At 31.9% G+C, this 16862-nt stretch overlaps 2 protein-coding genes across 2 annotated transcripts; both read left to right on the top strand.

Moving 5' to 3' along the window:
* Positions 1–505: 505 nt before the first annotated feature.
* On the top strand, positions 506–1464 carry LOC108337890 (uncharacterized). The gene has a single exon (XM_017574487.2). The coding sequence runs from the start codon at positions 615–617 to the stop codon at positions 1275–1277; it is 663 nt and encodes a 220-aa protein (XP_017429976.2). The 5' UTR covers positions 506–614; the 3' UTR covers positions 1278–1464.
* A 14720-nt stretch (positions 1465–16184) lies between these two features.
* Positions 16185–16589, top strand: LOC128197716 (secreted RxLR effector protein 161-like). Its single transcript, XM_052880104.1, has one exon. The coding sequence runs from the start codon at positions 16185–16187 to the stop codon at positions 16587–16589; it is 405 nt and encodes a 134-aa protein (XP_052736064.1).
* The last annotated feature ends 273 nt before the right edge of the window (positions 16590–16862 follow it).

Raw genomic sequence — 16862 nt, 5'->3', positions numbered from 1 at the left:
AGTAAGTGTCTTATTAGATGATAAATTTAAAACCTCATTTTATCATATTTTTCTCTTAAAATACATTAATATAACAAAAAGTTTCAAATTATAAATATGAAAATAGATTTAATTAATAATTTAGTTTTTATATTTAAACTTTTCATTTATTTTGTTCCTTATATTTCTTTTTTATTTAATTAAGTCTTTTAACTTTATAAAAATTCAATATGATCTATTATATTAAATTAATATTAACATTATTTTAAATGTCTAAATCTGGTTTTTATTTTAAAATCTTTTAATTTTAATACGTAATACCTTCAAAATATAAAATATCATATTTTAACTTAGATTTAGACATATTCACATTTTCAAACGAATAGTAAAAAAATCATATTAATTTATTTTTTACAAAAGTAAAAATTTAATTAAATTGTAAAAAGAAAGTATAGGATCAAACAACTAACTCATCACATCTTGAGAACCACCGACTCCACCTGTGGGCCCCCCTTGACTTCATCACATCCGTCCACGTAATCTCTCTAACAATTCTTAATTAGTTAAAGCAAAACGTCAAAAGGAGCATTTTGGGAAGAACACAAGGAAGCACCCATGAACTATCACGGAAATTGATGGAAAAACACAAAGTCGAACATGAAGACAAACTCAAACATCGTTTTTCCCTTTGCCTCCACCTCCTCTATATAAGACCAAACCAACTTTCCCACATTCTAAGATGCAAAATGGAAAACCTAAGACGACATTTCCGCAAGAAAAAAGACAGCTACAGTGTGATTGGCCGCGTGAAGCGCAATGGCCACTGCAAGAAGCACCCCAAACACAACCAATCACCCGGTGTCTGTTCTCTTTGCTTGAGGGAAAAGCTTGCTCAGTTATCTTCTTATAACGCACGTCCAACACCCTCTTCTATTGGTTCTTCAGCTTCTTCTTCTTCTTCTCTTTCTTCTTATTCCTCATCCTATTACTCCTCAGCTTCTTCTTCTTCCAATGCTTCTCCAATGCATTGCTTCTGTTTCGCTGGGGAGGCAAAGAGTAGCTCTTCTTCGCTTTCTATCTTTCTTCTCAGTGGTAACCATGGAATGGTAAAGGGTAAGTGTAGCGCATTGGATATTGTTCAAAGAAGAGATTCTGAAGGTGGTGTCTATGATGATCATAGGAGTGCCTGCAAAAGTGGATTTTGGTTCAAGTTGCTTAACTGTAATAGCAAAAGAATGAAGAAATATGACAGGGAGGATAATGATAAACTCGTTCGTTCTGTGTCTATAAAAGTATAAAATATAATTGCTTGATTTGTTTTTTAGATAGATTAATTGATCTGTGTTGTTGTTTTAGTTTTTTATTTTCCACTGTTCAAGTTTCATGGTGGATCTTAGTGTTTGACTGCTAGCTAGGTCTTATTGTAGTTATTTCCATTTATTTTTTGCGAAACAGGAAGGACAATTTAGATCCAGCATTATAGAACATTCATAATGTGTATTTATGTTAGATCTGTACAGAAATTGATATGTGTATATATTTTTGTTATGACTGAAAAAAAAAACTATATTGTTTTATTATATAAAAAGAACCATGTTGTTTGGACCCAATATTTATTGTGAAGAAAAGAGGATTTAAATTAATCCGGGCAATCATACACGAATTTATACTTTTAGACTTAATGTTTTAGATGAGTTGTGAACTCTTCATTAAAGTTGGTCGAGCCAACATAAGTGGATCATCCATAATTATAGAATAATTTAACATCTTATTTTGTAGCTAATGACATTTTTTAAATTGAACAATTGAGCTTTAGACATTTGGGCCATGGATCCTCTTTATGTATTTTAGATAATATATTCTAGAGTTTTCTCTTTTACTAATGGCATTATATATGAGAAAATTAAAATAATAGTATTTTTTTAATTATATAAAAAGGAACACTGTTACTATTTAGATTGGTATGGACAAATTAAGAATGAATAGTGTTTGTCTTGTAAAATATGTCATCTAATCTTTACATAAAAAATTGTTTGAACAAACTTCTTTATAAACGTTTCAAGAGAGTAGAGTATAAAAAATATATAAAATAAATTAATTCATATAAAATTACAATTAAAGATAAGAATTTAAATGTTATATATGAAATAGTTTATTCAAACTAACTTATGCATGTTCGTTTTAACTTCAGAAGAAACGCAACTTTTTTTTTCTTCTAAACATTGAAATACATTACACAAATCAGAGTGATTTCTCGAGTTTTTAAGAATCTCAATATTTAGGTATGAACATTATTACTATACATGAATAAAGATGTTTTTAGATAACATAGAATTAATATTAGACCATCATGAGTTGTAACGTGTTGTCTGCACTTAAAGAAGTAATCATAGAAATGAATTCAAGAGTGATAATTAGTTGAATGAAGTAAAGAAATAAGTAAAAATGTATGGAGATTCTCACTAAGAACATTTTCATCAACTTTTTACTTGGTGTCATGGGAAAATTTTCTCATCAACTTTCAAAAGAAGTATTATGACACCATCACAAATAAAAAAGAAGGAAAAAAAAAAAGAGAAAAAAAGAAGAAGAGAAGGAAGAGAACAAAGAAGAAATAATATTGATCCTATCAAACAATCTGCACTTATAATAATTTTACACAGTCTATTCGTATGAGGAAATCTCCTGTTTATTTGAAGGATAATCATAATATTCTTGTAACTCTTGTCAAAGCTCAGGTCAAATATCTTATATTAAATTATATTTATTATACAGATTTTCCCTTGAGCATAACATTTATATATTTTCATTGTGGCTTATATTTTTTTAACCGAGATCTTATAAGAAGCCATCGAAGATTCTAAATTGAATAAAGTCATGGAAGAAGAAATCAAGGATCTTGAAATCAATAAACACTTGGAACGTTTTTTCCTTGCCCCAACATAAACAAGTCATTATAGCTATAAATAGGTATGACATACAAATTCCCAAAGGATTTACAAAAGGTAAAAATTAATTGGTGTGAACATATACTTTTTTATTGTAGGGTTTCTTTCTTTTAAATAACTTTTATAATTTTTAGTTGTTATGTACATATATGTTATTATAGTTATTAAATGAATAACTGTCTGTGTTAATATTTTGTATACTTTCTATCTATTTGTTATGTATCAAAATTTATAATATATTATTTAATAATTTTATATTATTAAATAAAATGTTACAAAAAAAATGTACAATATATTTCTCATTTTACTCGTAGTGTTCTAATAGTAAATAAGAGTTATAAAGAAGTTAAATTAAGCTATATATTTTAGCTATATATTTTAGCTATACATTTTTTTGAGATATTTTATAATCTTCTTGTTCAAGTTTGACCTATACTATACAGGTATTAGTCTTTTTTATTAACCAAGACCTTAATTAGGTGAAAGAATTCACATATCTTGAAATTAGACCTATAGAGTTATGTATTAAAGCGTGTACATATCACTAAAATAAATATTATTTAACACTAACAAATTTAACACGAAGCAAGAACGATGGAGTTATATGTTACTAGTATACCGCACTAAAAGTAATCAAATCACAAAATTATTGTGTTGATGACTACTAAGACTAGTTTAAACTGAAAACATGATGCTTTAATTATAATAATTATAAAATAATATATATATATATATATATATATATATATATATATTAGTATTTTTATTAAAAGTAACATTAACAAATTAGGCTTTAGTAAAATTTTTTTTTTTCAAAGCTCACCAACCGACTTACTTAGCAGATTTCATAAAGCAAGAGTTTGACTTTTTTGTTAGATAGACTGCGTCAAGCTACAAACTTTAAATAATAAGTTAGACTTTATATCTGATGGTATAATTTAATCCTTTATGAATAAAAATATATAAATTGATAATATATATATATATATATATATATATTATCTTAGTGGTTGGATGTAAAAGGAATTTAAGTATTTGTGTGTAATGAAAATATTTGTAAACTTTGTTAGAAAAATGAAATAGTTTACAATGTTTCAGCCAAAAGAAAAAAATATGTATTTAACAAAAAACATTTTTGTAAGAAGATTTAATACTTTTTTAAGATATTATATATTAATTAGTAATATTTTTATTAAATATTTGTATATAAATGTGGAATTATAAATAATTTATTTGTGCTTTTATTTAAATTTTATATTTTATTTGTAAATATGAATGTGATATGTTTTTTTTATCTTGTATGAATTTTTTATATAAATAATAGTATTTATTATTCTCTTCGTTTTTAAAATGTTTGAATTTTAAGAACTTTTGTTTTTATTTATTTCTTATGTATAAAGTTCAAGATATGAAAATAATTTTATATCAATTATACTTTTACGTGTCTTTTACATTTTAAATATTGCATTGGATAGAAATAAAAATAAATAAAATAAGAAATTGTGTAATTATTTTATTATATTTTTGTTATATATAAAGCAACTTAAAAATATTCTGTTCTTTTATAAGTGTTATTTTGGAAAAGTAAATAAAAATATCCTTTTCTTACATATTAAAAACATTATATTTCTAGCTCATTAGCTAGGCAATTAAAGCACTAGCCAGTAGTAAATGATAGCTACATAGTGAGGTTGGGATATACTCTATGATTTTTCATAATTAAATTTGAAACTATATGTGCAAATTTAAGGAATAACATTTTCCAAAAACGGTGATGAGTCTACCTATTAAAATTTTGAGGAATTTAGTTAGAAAATATATCTTCAATAAGATATAAGTTTAATTACATAATATTGATATTATTTTCAATATAATATTTTTAATAAGTTAATAAGTCTATCTCATCTCATATTTAAATTTGTAATAATTGTAATGCTAGTAGTAATGTTTAACAACACTTTTTCAAGTCTAATTAAGTATATAATACAATCTAAGAAGGTTAGAAGTTGGAAAAATTGGTATATGTTGTGTAATTCTGCAAATTTGGTGCTGCAGACCATGCAGACTCGCTGAGCGAGTAGAGCGCTAAGCGAGTGGTTGTAGGGGTTGGTCATCTGTCTGAGGACTTTCGTTCAGCGAGAGGGTGCGGTGAGTAAGTTGTTGGAGTCTTGGAACACGTTCAGTTTTATTCGAATAACGAATAGGTGCGTTGAGCGAGTGAGTAAAGGGTCTGGTCCACTGTGTGGTGAGTTTCGCTTAGCTAGAGATGTCACGAAGCGCGAGTTCAGGGTTTGGTATCACTGGGAGTTTATTCGCATATCGAGTTGGGTCGCTGTGTGAAAAACCTTTGTATTCGCTCAACGAGGGTATGCGCTGAGCGACTGTTTCAGGTTATCATGCATTCTTTTCTTCTTTGTTCTTTATTGGTTGGAATAATGCAAGTGACTTGGTTGTGGTTAATGTATGACTATGTATGAGTATCAAAGTAAGGTTTATGATTTCAAAATAGTATGGAAGAGAATTCCAAGGAGGAATTACTCAGTGGTGATTGTCAAAGTTTGTAAGTATAAATATAGGAAGCGTAGTCTTGGAGTTCATCCTTACATTCTAATGGTCACTCATTCTCAAGTAGAGAGGGGTGAGACATGTCATGAGAATAGTAGGAGGTTCTAGCCTAGGGGCTTTTCCTTGGCCTAAGGTGAGTGATAACGAACTAACCTTGTGTGGTAGCTTGGGATGGGCCAGCTGTTTCACCACAACAAGTGCACAAACTACCATAGCTACATATTCATACTAATCCGGATGGTCGAGTCAAGGGTTGTTCAATTACAAAGTTAATTTGGTTTGATGCTTTGTGTATGTATATTACTGAAAGGTTTAAATCATATTCATATATCATTATTTTTTTTTCTTCTAGCTTACCCTTCTATCTATGTTTGTGTTGTATGTTTTCCTTGTTTTTCTCTCTTTGCTATGATCATCCTGTGGGTATGAGCAGAGGGAGATGAGGTGACCTTGGAGCAGGCTATTGAAGGAAGTGACGTTGCAGAGTAGTTTTCCTTAGAGTAGCAATTGTAAATAGTTTTGGATTAGAGCTTTTGTATATTAAAGTTTAAAACTTATGCTTATTCTGGAGGACTGTAAAAGCCACTTTATGATCTAGTTTATGATTGTTTTATAGTATCATGTCTGTGAAACTCTTTAATATAGTAGTATACTATATTTTTGGGTTGTTACAAGTAATCTTTGCCACTAGAAAAAAAGTATATATGGACAGGTCAAACACATAGGTGACAAAAGAGAGTTCATAACAGTTAGCAGTGAAAGAAGCCATAGATAAACAGAAAAGAGACCCTAAAAATCTAGCATTCTTCAATCAAGGCACCAAAAACAGATCTTGAAAGAGGAGAAAGAGGCAACCTCAACACTCTGAATTGTTATCGGAAAAGAGACATGTCATCACGTGTGATGGAAAAGGGAACATGTCCACAAAGAGGCACGTGAGAGCACATACAACTTCGACGAAGGCGTCATTGACAACAAGATGGTTGTTTGATGCTATGGCGACGATGACGAATGGTGACAACGATCACAATGGCAAGAGCGATGAAATTTTGTTCCTGAAAGAATCTGACTCTAAATACTATATTAAATATAGTAAAAACTATGTATAAATTAATCTCTTTTGTGTTCAATATACACATAAGATATTCTATTTATAATAGAAGAAATATGAGTTAAACTTAAAATACAAATAGAAATAATAACAAACTAACTAATTGATAAAAAAATAAAAATAAAAAATCTATTTAAGATATCTAATATATCTAATTATATATTTTTGAGTAAAAAAATTTTAATTTACAAATATTTTTTATTTTTGTATGTGACTTTGTTGAATTTCTTGATGAGAATTTTATTTATTTATTTGATTATATAATTACAATAAAAAAAAGCTTCATGTAATTAGATATTTATGAGTGATATAAAATAAAGTCCAATTCTAATAAATATATTATGCTAGATTTTCTTTTAGTAAATAAATTTATTTTTAATTCAATATACAACTAACATATTTATATCTATTTATATATTATAATTTAGTTTTATATAAAGAAAAAAATTTATTTTTCAAAATAAGTTTTCGATGAAAAATTTATTGAATAGTTCACTTTTAATTAATTAATGTTATTTAAATACAAATTTCTTTTGGCACTCTTAATGACGAGTTTCTATGGTATCCTTTTCAAACAAAATACTGTATAAAAAAGTTGGGTTATCCATAGAGATTAAATAAAAATAACAAATGATTGGGTAATAGGTTTAAAAACCAAAACTTCATTTTAAATTTCAGTGAGTATCAGAAATGGCAACCCTAAATCTCTGTACCGTACCACGTGACAGGTTGTAGGAGATGTTGAGTCCAGGCATTTTTGTTCTGTCAAATTGCATTTTCCTTTCTTTCCTTTGCATGCTGTAAAGGTGGACTTGTTGAGTTGGCACCACAAAGATTCCAAGGACAAGCATTTGTAATATAATTTTCTTAAAAAAAAAATTGAGTGTTATGTATTAAAAATATAAAAAAATTCAATGTCTTTAAAAGTTAGAGTGGACCAGACTATTATTTTATTATAAAATGAATGTGAGCGTGGGTGTTATTGAATATAATCTGGCACTAAATAAGTGTAATTTCTTCTATTTATATTAATAATTATTTTTTATTTAAAATCATATTAACGACACTTTTTACGTTTAAAGATCACAATTTTTATATGCCATTTTCTATATTATAATTAAAACCAACAAACTAAATATTAAAAATATCTGTATATGTTATATGATAAAACAATAAAATTTTGTTAGAAAAGGAAAACCATATTAATATAATATATACATAATAAGTTGCTGTAAATTCCGGTGAAGTTAATACAGTTGTTATGGAGATGTAGAAACCTATGTCGGGCACAGTTTTGTGAGAATGGAAGCATAATAAACGCGGAGTTCACTGGATGCTCTTAGAATTCTATATCAAAGAATGGGTTCAATTTATTACAGAATGGGTTTAAATGATTGCGGTGGAACAAGACTTTATAGAAATATATTTATATATATCTTCTATTAACTATTTATAGAAGAATTAAGAGAATTTATATGAAAGTTATCTTATTATTGTTTTATAAAATTCTTTAAATTTTTTTGTATAATATGTTTGTCCAGTTTAAGTCTGGATGGTGTTGTGCTAATCCAATTACATAACTGTCAAAATGACAGTCAACTGTTTCAATTCTTATATACATACCTTTTGTAATCCTGTCATATAAAGTTAATGAGAAAATATACTCGTTCTCTCTACCTCTCTACAATAAATGCTTTTCTCTCTGTATAATTCAATCGTAGAAGACTAACAGTTGTATCATAGCAACAGATTATGAGACCTGGTGAAAAAAAGTCGTTTGCAGAAGAGAAATTCCGTAGAGTCGTGATGGCTGGAATGGTTCACGGCAACTTGCCAGTGTTTGATGGCGAAAGCTATGACGATTGGTGTGTTAAGATGGACGCGATTTTGGATTTCCAAGAAGTGGATGAATGTCAAGAAAGGATTCAAAGAACCTTTGAAGGGTGATTCAGAAGAAGTGAAGAAACTATACAAAGAAAATAAGAAATTATACTCAAGATGAGAACCGCAGAGCACAATATGCTGTTAAAGCTAGGAATGTAATAGCCTCAGCACTAACAATGGATGAATTTTTCAGGATATCACAATGCAAGACAGCAAAAGAAATGTGGGAAGTCTTGGAGGTAACTCAAGAAGGAACTGATGAGGTGAAAAGGGCCATAAAGAATTCACTGATACAAGAGTATGAATTATTCAGAATGAAGGCTGGTGAGACTAACTACGAGGTGTAGAAAAGATTCACGCATATAGTAAACCACCTCATGGCTCTAGGAAATTTTTTTGACAAGGAAGAGATCAACATCAAGATTTTGAAAAGTCTGAACAGAAGCTGACAAGCGAAGGTCACAGCAATTTCTGAGTCAAGAGATCTAACAAGCATGAATATGGCTACCTTGTTTGGCAAGTTAAGGGAACATGAGCTTGAACTTGGAAGGCTAAAAGAAGAGGAAGAAATTGAAGAAAAGAAGTCTATTGCCTTAAAAGCCACAAGCAGAAAAGCTTCAAAGGCTGTGGATTCTAAAGCTGAATCAGAGGAAGAACTGGACAACAAAGAATTGATGAGCATGGTGGTAAGAAAATTCAATCGATTCATGAAAAGAAAAACTCAATTTACTGACCATGCAGGTATTGGAAAGGGAAATAAAATTGCAAGATCAAATGTTGTTCAGTGTTATGAGTGTGGCAAAGAAGGACATATCAAGCCTGAATGTGAAAATCAAGCAAAGAAGAAGCAGGAGATTTCCTCAAGACAAGAGCAAGAAGCAGAAAAGCGCATATATTGCTTGGGAAAATAGTCATACAAATTCTTCCAGTGATGAAGATTGTGATCGTGAAGAAGAATCCAACATCTGCTTCATGGCTGGCTCAACAAAAGATGAATATGATAGTGATGAAGAATTCGAGAATAAGCCAATTGAGGTCAAATATGACATGCTGCGTGATGCATTTGAAGAGGTTCATGTTGAAGCCATGTGACTGCAAAATAAGGTCAATCAACTTATATATGAAAGAAGAGACTATGATCATAGAATCAACAATCTGGTTGAGGAGAATGAAAGATTGGAAAAGGAGTTAAATGATGCTTTAGAGTTTGTGAACAAAAGTAATGCTGAAACAAAGTGTGCTAAAAAGGATTGTCAAAACTGTCCTACATTGGTTGAAGAGATTCATTACTTGACTTGCACGTTAGCAAAGTTCACACAGGGTAGAGACAACTTGGATGTTGTGCTGAAGGCATATGGAAGAGTTGTATTCAGATAAGACATTGGCTACATAGCTCAAAGCAACAGGACAAACACAAAGAAATTTGTTGATATAAATAAGCCTGTTACACATCCATGTTTCTATTGTAATAATATTGGACATAATGTTAGAAACTTCTTTTATAGAAAAGTTGGAGTTCCAAAAGGATTATATAGATGGATTCCCAAGGAACAACCCTCTGTTACTAACAAGACCGGACTCAAGTTCAAATGGCTACCAACATCAAAACCTTATGATTGTTTTGCAGGAAAGCAAATGATGCGGTAGCAGTGCAGAACTCATGGATGAACTAACTTGATGATATCAAAGTTCTTGAGTATCTACAAGTGGTAACGATTATTATCTCACTGCATCATGCATAATATTTGTTTGAATGATTGTTTGATGAATGTATGATTGTTGATTGATTGATTGAGATTGTTTTTTGTGAAAATCAATTTTTACGACTTTTAATTGATTGGATTAAGTACATAGTCGATTACATGTTCTTGTATGAGTGTTTCTGTTTTTGAAATTTCTGTCATACAGAGTTGAGTGTGGACTTAATGAAATCGATTTGATATCTCTGTTATTGGGCTTTTTGTATTTGAAAATTTAAATGTGGGCTTATTTGAGTACATCTCTTTCGCGCCTTTATATATGCATACCATGACTGTAGTTATAATATGCAAAACCCTTGTTTCTGTCAAAGAGTCTCTACATTCTTTACAAAGTTTTGGCAAGATGGCCACCTCATCTTCTCGCCCAGGAAAGCGTTCATCATCTTCTAGAAGGGAAGCGAATCCGTTTGGCTGGTTTAGTGATGATGATCAACGCACTGATTTCATATGCCAGTGGGGTTACAAGGAAGTGATCAGGCACAAATACATGAGCATTTTATTTTTCCGCAATGAAGGTTTTGTGTTTCAAGAATGGTTGGAGAAAGCTGGTCTGACCAAATTTGTTGAACTTCAAGGGGATTGCTATCCAAACCTTGTGAAGGTTTTCTATTCATCACTGAAAAAGGAAGGTAACTGTCTCACCTCCAGAGTGAAAGGTGTGAATATCACCATTGATCCTCTCATATGGAAATATGTTGCTGGATTTCAAGAAGGAGGAATGAAGGTTCATCAAGGCATTCCAGGATTCTACGAAACTGAAATCTATAACAATTTCTTGAAGAATCCTGACATGGTAGGAAAATGTGAATCCTTTAGCATTGAAAATATGAGCAAAGAAGAAAGCTTGTGTGCATACGTGATCACCTGGATTTTACTACCAAGAGGTGAAGATCAATACTTACTGAATGGTGAAGATGTGTACCTGTTGCATGCATTGCAAACTGGTACTCTAATAGATTGGTCTTGTGTGATTGGTGAGTACATGTTAAAGATTTCAAAACAAAAGGAGTATCATCTACCATATTGTGTCTTCATCAGCCGAATCTTAAGAATGCAGAATGTGAATATCACAAACTAAAGGACTATTTGCTTACAAGAAGAACGTTTAGGAAAAATTGTTCTTAGATTCTGTGGGATTTAGAAAAGTTAAAGAAGGCTGGATTTTCAAGGATGAATATATTCCCAGCACTGAAGAAATGAATCCTCTAAATGTTGACTTGTCAAGATATAATTTCAAGCCTGAAACAAGATTTGAAGAATTTTTGGATGAAAGATTCAAAAGACTGGATGAGAAAATGATGATGCTTCAAAGATCATTCACTGAGCTGCATCGGAAGATGGACTATGCATTGAGAATAAATGCTTTTGGAGATACTTCTGTAGATGATTCTGACAGTGGGAAGAGTAGTGTTGATAAAAAGATTATGGAGTCCTCTAAAACAGAATAGGGGTCTTGTGTTTATCGTCTTGTGTCATGTGTTCTGTTTTGCTTGCTTGTTTTAGTTTGTTTGTTTTGTTGTTTTAAGTGTTTCTTTTGTAGTAGGCTTTATAAGCCATTATCTTTTTGTTAATTTGATTGTAATACCTTTTAAATATTAATGAAATCAGATTTTTAGCTTTAACTCGATTAGTGTTGATGTTATGATTGAATATGTTTATATCTGATTGAAGTCAACTGTGTCATGTATGAAGTTGATTGCTTTACTATTTATCATTGCATTCATACATTTACACACACATATTATACCTGTAATAATTCTTGCGTTACAATGATTCTAAAATGCTTGATCTGGAAAGGATCTTGAAAGGTTTTGCAGGAACATTGCTTCTGGATGAACAATTGGAGATTAACTCAAATGGAAAGCAATGAAATAGATTGCAACTGTGGATCAATTGATTACTGTTTAACAGGGGTTATAAATTCCATGATTTGGAATTTGGTTATTCTGATTATTGATCATATACTATTGATTGTTTCATATTCAATATATCTCTGTGTTATAATTGATTGAAATGTTTGAGAGATTATTGAATGATATTGTATCATTGTTGCATTAATGTGTTTGCATCATTTATGAACTGATACAATATTGTTATATGCTCATATATGCTCTGATATAATATGTGCATACTGCATTGTGCATCTGGGTTTTGAATATAAAACATGCATAATGACAGGGGGAGCATTACATATATTTTTAGATATTTCACATGCCTATATTTAAGGGGGAGAATATATCTTTAACATGTGATTATCTGTAACAGGGGGAGCATCTTTATTTGTTTGATTAACATGATTTACTGATGCATCTCTGAAATAATTGATTATCTGAATATCAATACCCATTTGCATACCTTTTTTGCTAATGCACAAAGGGGGAGAATGTTGGGAGAATGTTCTGATATTCATTTTGAGCTCTGATATACATTTTGTTTGCTCTGATATAATCTGATATGTTCTGATATGAATTGATATGTTTTTTGCTCTGAATCAAAAAATGAGAATATTTCAACATTTTCTCTGATACATTTTGATCGTTTGCTGATCATTTGCTCTGATACATTTTGATATAATATGATTTGATTTGTACAACATGATTGTTTATTAATCATGATTGTGTATCATAAAAAAAGGGGAAGATTGTTGAGATTGTTGATAGGGGGAGCACTAGTTTAGCTGAACCTACAATCTCAGAGTTTCTGGTTTTTGATGATGACAACACATAATTAATAACACATGTGTTTATGTGTTACATGTTCATTACTTTCATGATTATGAATATATGAGAACATGTTTGTGTTGTGTTGATCATTGCAATTCACAATGTTATATGTGAGATTTAATCTATGATTACATGAAAATTGTTATGGAAAAGAAAAACCACATGCACTTTAGTTGAACTTATAATATGTGGCAAAACAACAGTTTTAAGTCGACTGCATTATGGAGTAAGTCGATTAAAACTCGTGGCTTTGCACAAACTTTTTCCAAGTGTGCTGTGAGAATTTTTGAAGAGAAAGTTTTTCAAAACTATGTTTTTAACTGTTACAAAGTCGACTATGTGCGCAAGCCATTCGACTAAGTCTGTTACAATTTTGAAATTCTGTTAATGCTTGTACTAACTGTTACAACAATTATATTTTTAAATATGTTGAACAAGCATTTATTGTGATTCGACTGCATTAATTGTACATTCAATTAACTGCATTGATTACTGCTAACTGCTTTAACTGAATTGTGATATTCAACTGCATTAGTAGTTAAGTAGACTAAAATGCGTTTGAGATGTGTTTATCTATATATTGACGTGAATTTGAATTATGTAAGTACTTTTGTGAATTCTAACATTTTCATATTCATTACAGATTAGTGCTATCTTACGAAACGTGGAAAAGCTCCAAGAATCAAAGAAGAAGACCGTGGTGATCATCTCTTGTGATTTCTTGAAGAGCAAGATTGTTGTGCCTTGATAGAGCTGATCAAATCTACACAGAGAGGTGTTTACTGAAAGATCAGAGTTGACAATCTACTGAAGATTGGGTTATTTCCCTATTGTGATTACAGGAAGAAGAGCGTGTGGCATTCGTGACTTTGAGGGGTTTCTCAAAGGGTGTAGACAGCAGAAGAGGGGATTCTTGTTCCTGGTCTTTTTGTTGTATGCCTATATTTTGATTAGAGGGTTAGAGAGGTATTTTATATTTTTGACATGGAGGTCTCTATAAAAGCCTTGTTGTAAAAACCTTGATCATTATAGTGCATTTGCTTTCTGTGGTGGAAGGACACTGGATGTAGGCTTGGCCGAACCAAGATAAAAACTCAACGTGTGATCTTTCTATCCCTACTCTGTTACATTCAGTTGAATTTATTTTTCACGCATTCGACTATATTCCGCTGCACTATAAAGTCTTTTTCCTTGCGTTTCAAGAAAGCTTTTAAAGGCATCTACTTTGCGAAAAAGATTTAAAGAAAATATTGTTTTTGTGTTTCACCAATTCACCTTCCCCCTCCTCTTAGTGTTGAAAATTAGGCCATTTTATTTTAACATTGCTGTCAACGTTCAGTGTTTTGCTGTTGTCAATGTTGAGGATGAAGGATGGATATGGCACTATAGATTCGGGCATTTGAATTTAAAAGCTTAGGTCATTTGAAAAGAAAATGACTGGTGAAGGGAGTTCCTCTAATCTTTGCAGCGATTAAGGTTTGTGAAGGTTGTGCAGTTGGGAAACAAGCCAGGAAGAAGTTTAAAAGGTTCGCTCCCAAGAGAGCAAGACAACTGTTCGATGTTGTACATTCAGATGTGTACAGTTCTTTTGACGTGTCATCACTTAGAGGTAAGAGATATTTTTTAATTTTTGTAGATGAATGGTCTATAAAAATTTGGATTTATCTGTTAAAAGAAAAGAAAGAAGTATACACTTACTTTGTGAAATTCTGCTCTATGGTGGAGAGGCAATCTGGCCTTCAAATTAGAACCTTCAGGACTAACGGTGGAGGTGAATTTAACTCTGGTGAAATGGGTAGATTTTGTGATGACAAAGAAATTGTGCATGAAGTTATAGCTCCTTACACACCCCAGCACAACGAGTTAGCAGAGAGAAGAAACAAGATGCTCTTGGATATGACCAAGTGTATGATCAAGGGAAGGAAGCTACCTCATTATCTATGGGGAGAAGCGGTTTCAACTGCAGCTTACTTGTTTAATAGGAGTCCGACTAAAACTTTGCAAGATTGCACCCCAGAAGAGGCTTGGTCAGGAAACAAACCTGATGTGCATCATTTGAGGATCTTTGGATCGGTTTGCTACAAGCACGTCCCAGATGAAAGAAGGAAGAAGCTGGATGACAGGAGTGAGACTCTCATCCTAGTAGGCTACCATCCAACAGGTGCTTACAGGTTGTATGATCCGAAAAAGAAGCAAGTTGTGATCAGCCGAGACGTGTTAGTAGATGAAGCTGTTACATTTGATTGGGTGAAAGCAGAAGCAGGTTTGAAACCAGATGTGATTGTGTCTAGCTGGTTGGAAGAAAAGAAGACTGATGGTGTTGAACATGTTGTTGCTGATGTAGAGGCCAATAACAGAAGATCACAAAGAACTCGGTTCCCCTCAACCAGACTTGCAGGTCATGAAGTGTTCACATATAATGACATTACAGACTCTAGTGATCTGGTTCATCTTGCCTTTCTTGCCGATGCTGAAACACTTTCGTGAGAACAAGCTATTGATATAAAAGAATGGAAGGAGGTTATGTTGGAAAAGCTGAAAGCAATTGAGAAGAATAGAACTTGGGAGATGGTAGAGCTTCCGCAGCATAAACATGTATTGAGGTTAAATGGGTGTTTAAAACGAAGTACAAACCAGATGGCAGCATAGCAAAGTTGAAAGCTAGACTGGTTGCAAAGGGCTTCCTGCAGAAACCTGGACTTGATTTTACTGATGTTTTTGCACCAGTTGCAAGACTGGAAACCATGAGACTTGTTGTTGCTGTGGAAAATCTGAAAGGCTGGAAAATCTACCAAATGGATGTGAAGTCAGTGTTCTTGAATGGCCCATTAGAGGAGGAAGTTTATGTGAAACAACCACCAAGATTTGAGAAGAAAGGTGAAGAGTTGAAGGTATATAAGCTGAACAAAGCCTTGTATGGGCTTAGACAAGCACCCCGAGCCTAGAATACTCATATAAATGCTTTGCTTATAAGACTTGGATTCCAAAAGTGCACAGTTGAGTTTGGAGTCTATATGAAACATGTTGGACAACAGGGTGTTCTGTTGATTTGGTTGTATGTAGATGATCTGCTTGTAACATGAAGCTCTACAGAGGCAATTGAAGAATTTAAGATGAGAATGACAGAAGAATTTCACTAGAATTTTTACAGACAACTGATGGAATGTTCATGCATCAAAGAAGATATATTAGTGAAGTATTGAAGAGATTTAGTATGGAAATTTGTAACAACACCAATATACCAGTTATAGCAAACTTAAAGTTGTCTATTCAAGCAAATGATAAGAAGGTTGATGCTACCTTGTTTAAGCGTATTGTAGGATCACTCAGGTATGTCTGTAATAGTAGACTGGATATCAGTTATGGAGTTGGGATGGTAAGTAGATTCATGAGTGATCTCATACAATCCCACCTTGCTACTGCCAAACATATATTGTGTTACTTAAAAGGAACTGCAGACTTCGGTCTTTTCTTTCCCAAGAAGTCTGATAGCACAGATGGAGTGTTGAGAGCTTGGAGTTATTCGGATTGGTGTGGAGATCAAGTGGATAGAAAAAACACATATGGCTACTTGTTTAAGTATATGGGCGCACCGATTTCCTGGTGTTCTAAGAAGTAGAATGTTGTTGCACTCTCATCCTGTGAAGCTGAATATATAGCTTCAGCTGAGACTGCGTGCCAATGTGTTTAGTTGGAAACAATCCTTGAAGAATTGAAGATTGATTGTAGAAAACCAATACAACTTTTAATGGACAACAAATCTGCTATCAACTTGTCCAGAAATCCAGTTTTCCACGACAGAAGCAAGCATATAGAAACCAAGTTTCACTACTTAAGGGAACAAGTTTGTAAAGGGAGATTGGAACTGATACATTGTTCCACTAAAGATTAG

Source organism: Vigna angularis, chromosome 7, assembly GCF_016808095.1.
Source record: "Vigna angularis cultivar LongXiaoDou No.4 chromosome 7, ASM1680809v1, whole genome shotgun sequence".
NCBI classification, from domain to species: domain Eukaryota; kingdom Viridiplantae; phylum Streptophyta; class Magnoliopsida; order Fabales; family Fabaceae; genus Vigna; species Vigna angularis.
This window is presented reverse-complemented; position numbering and strand designations above follow the sequence as displayed.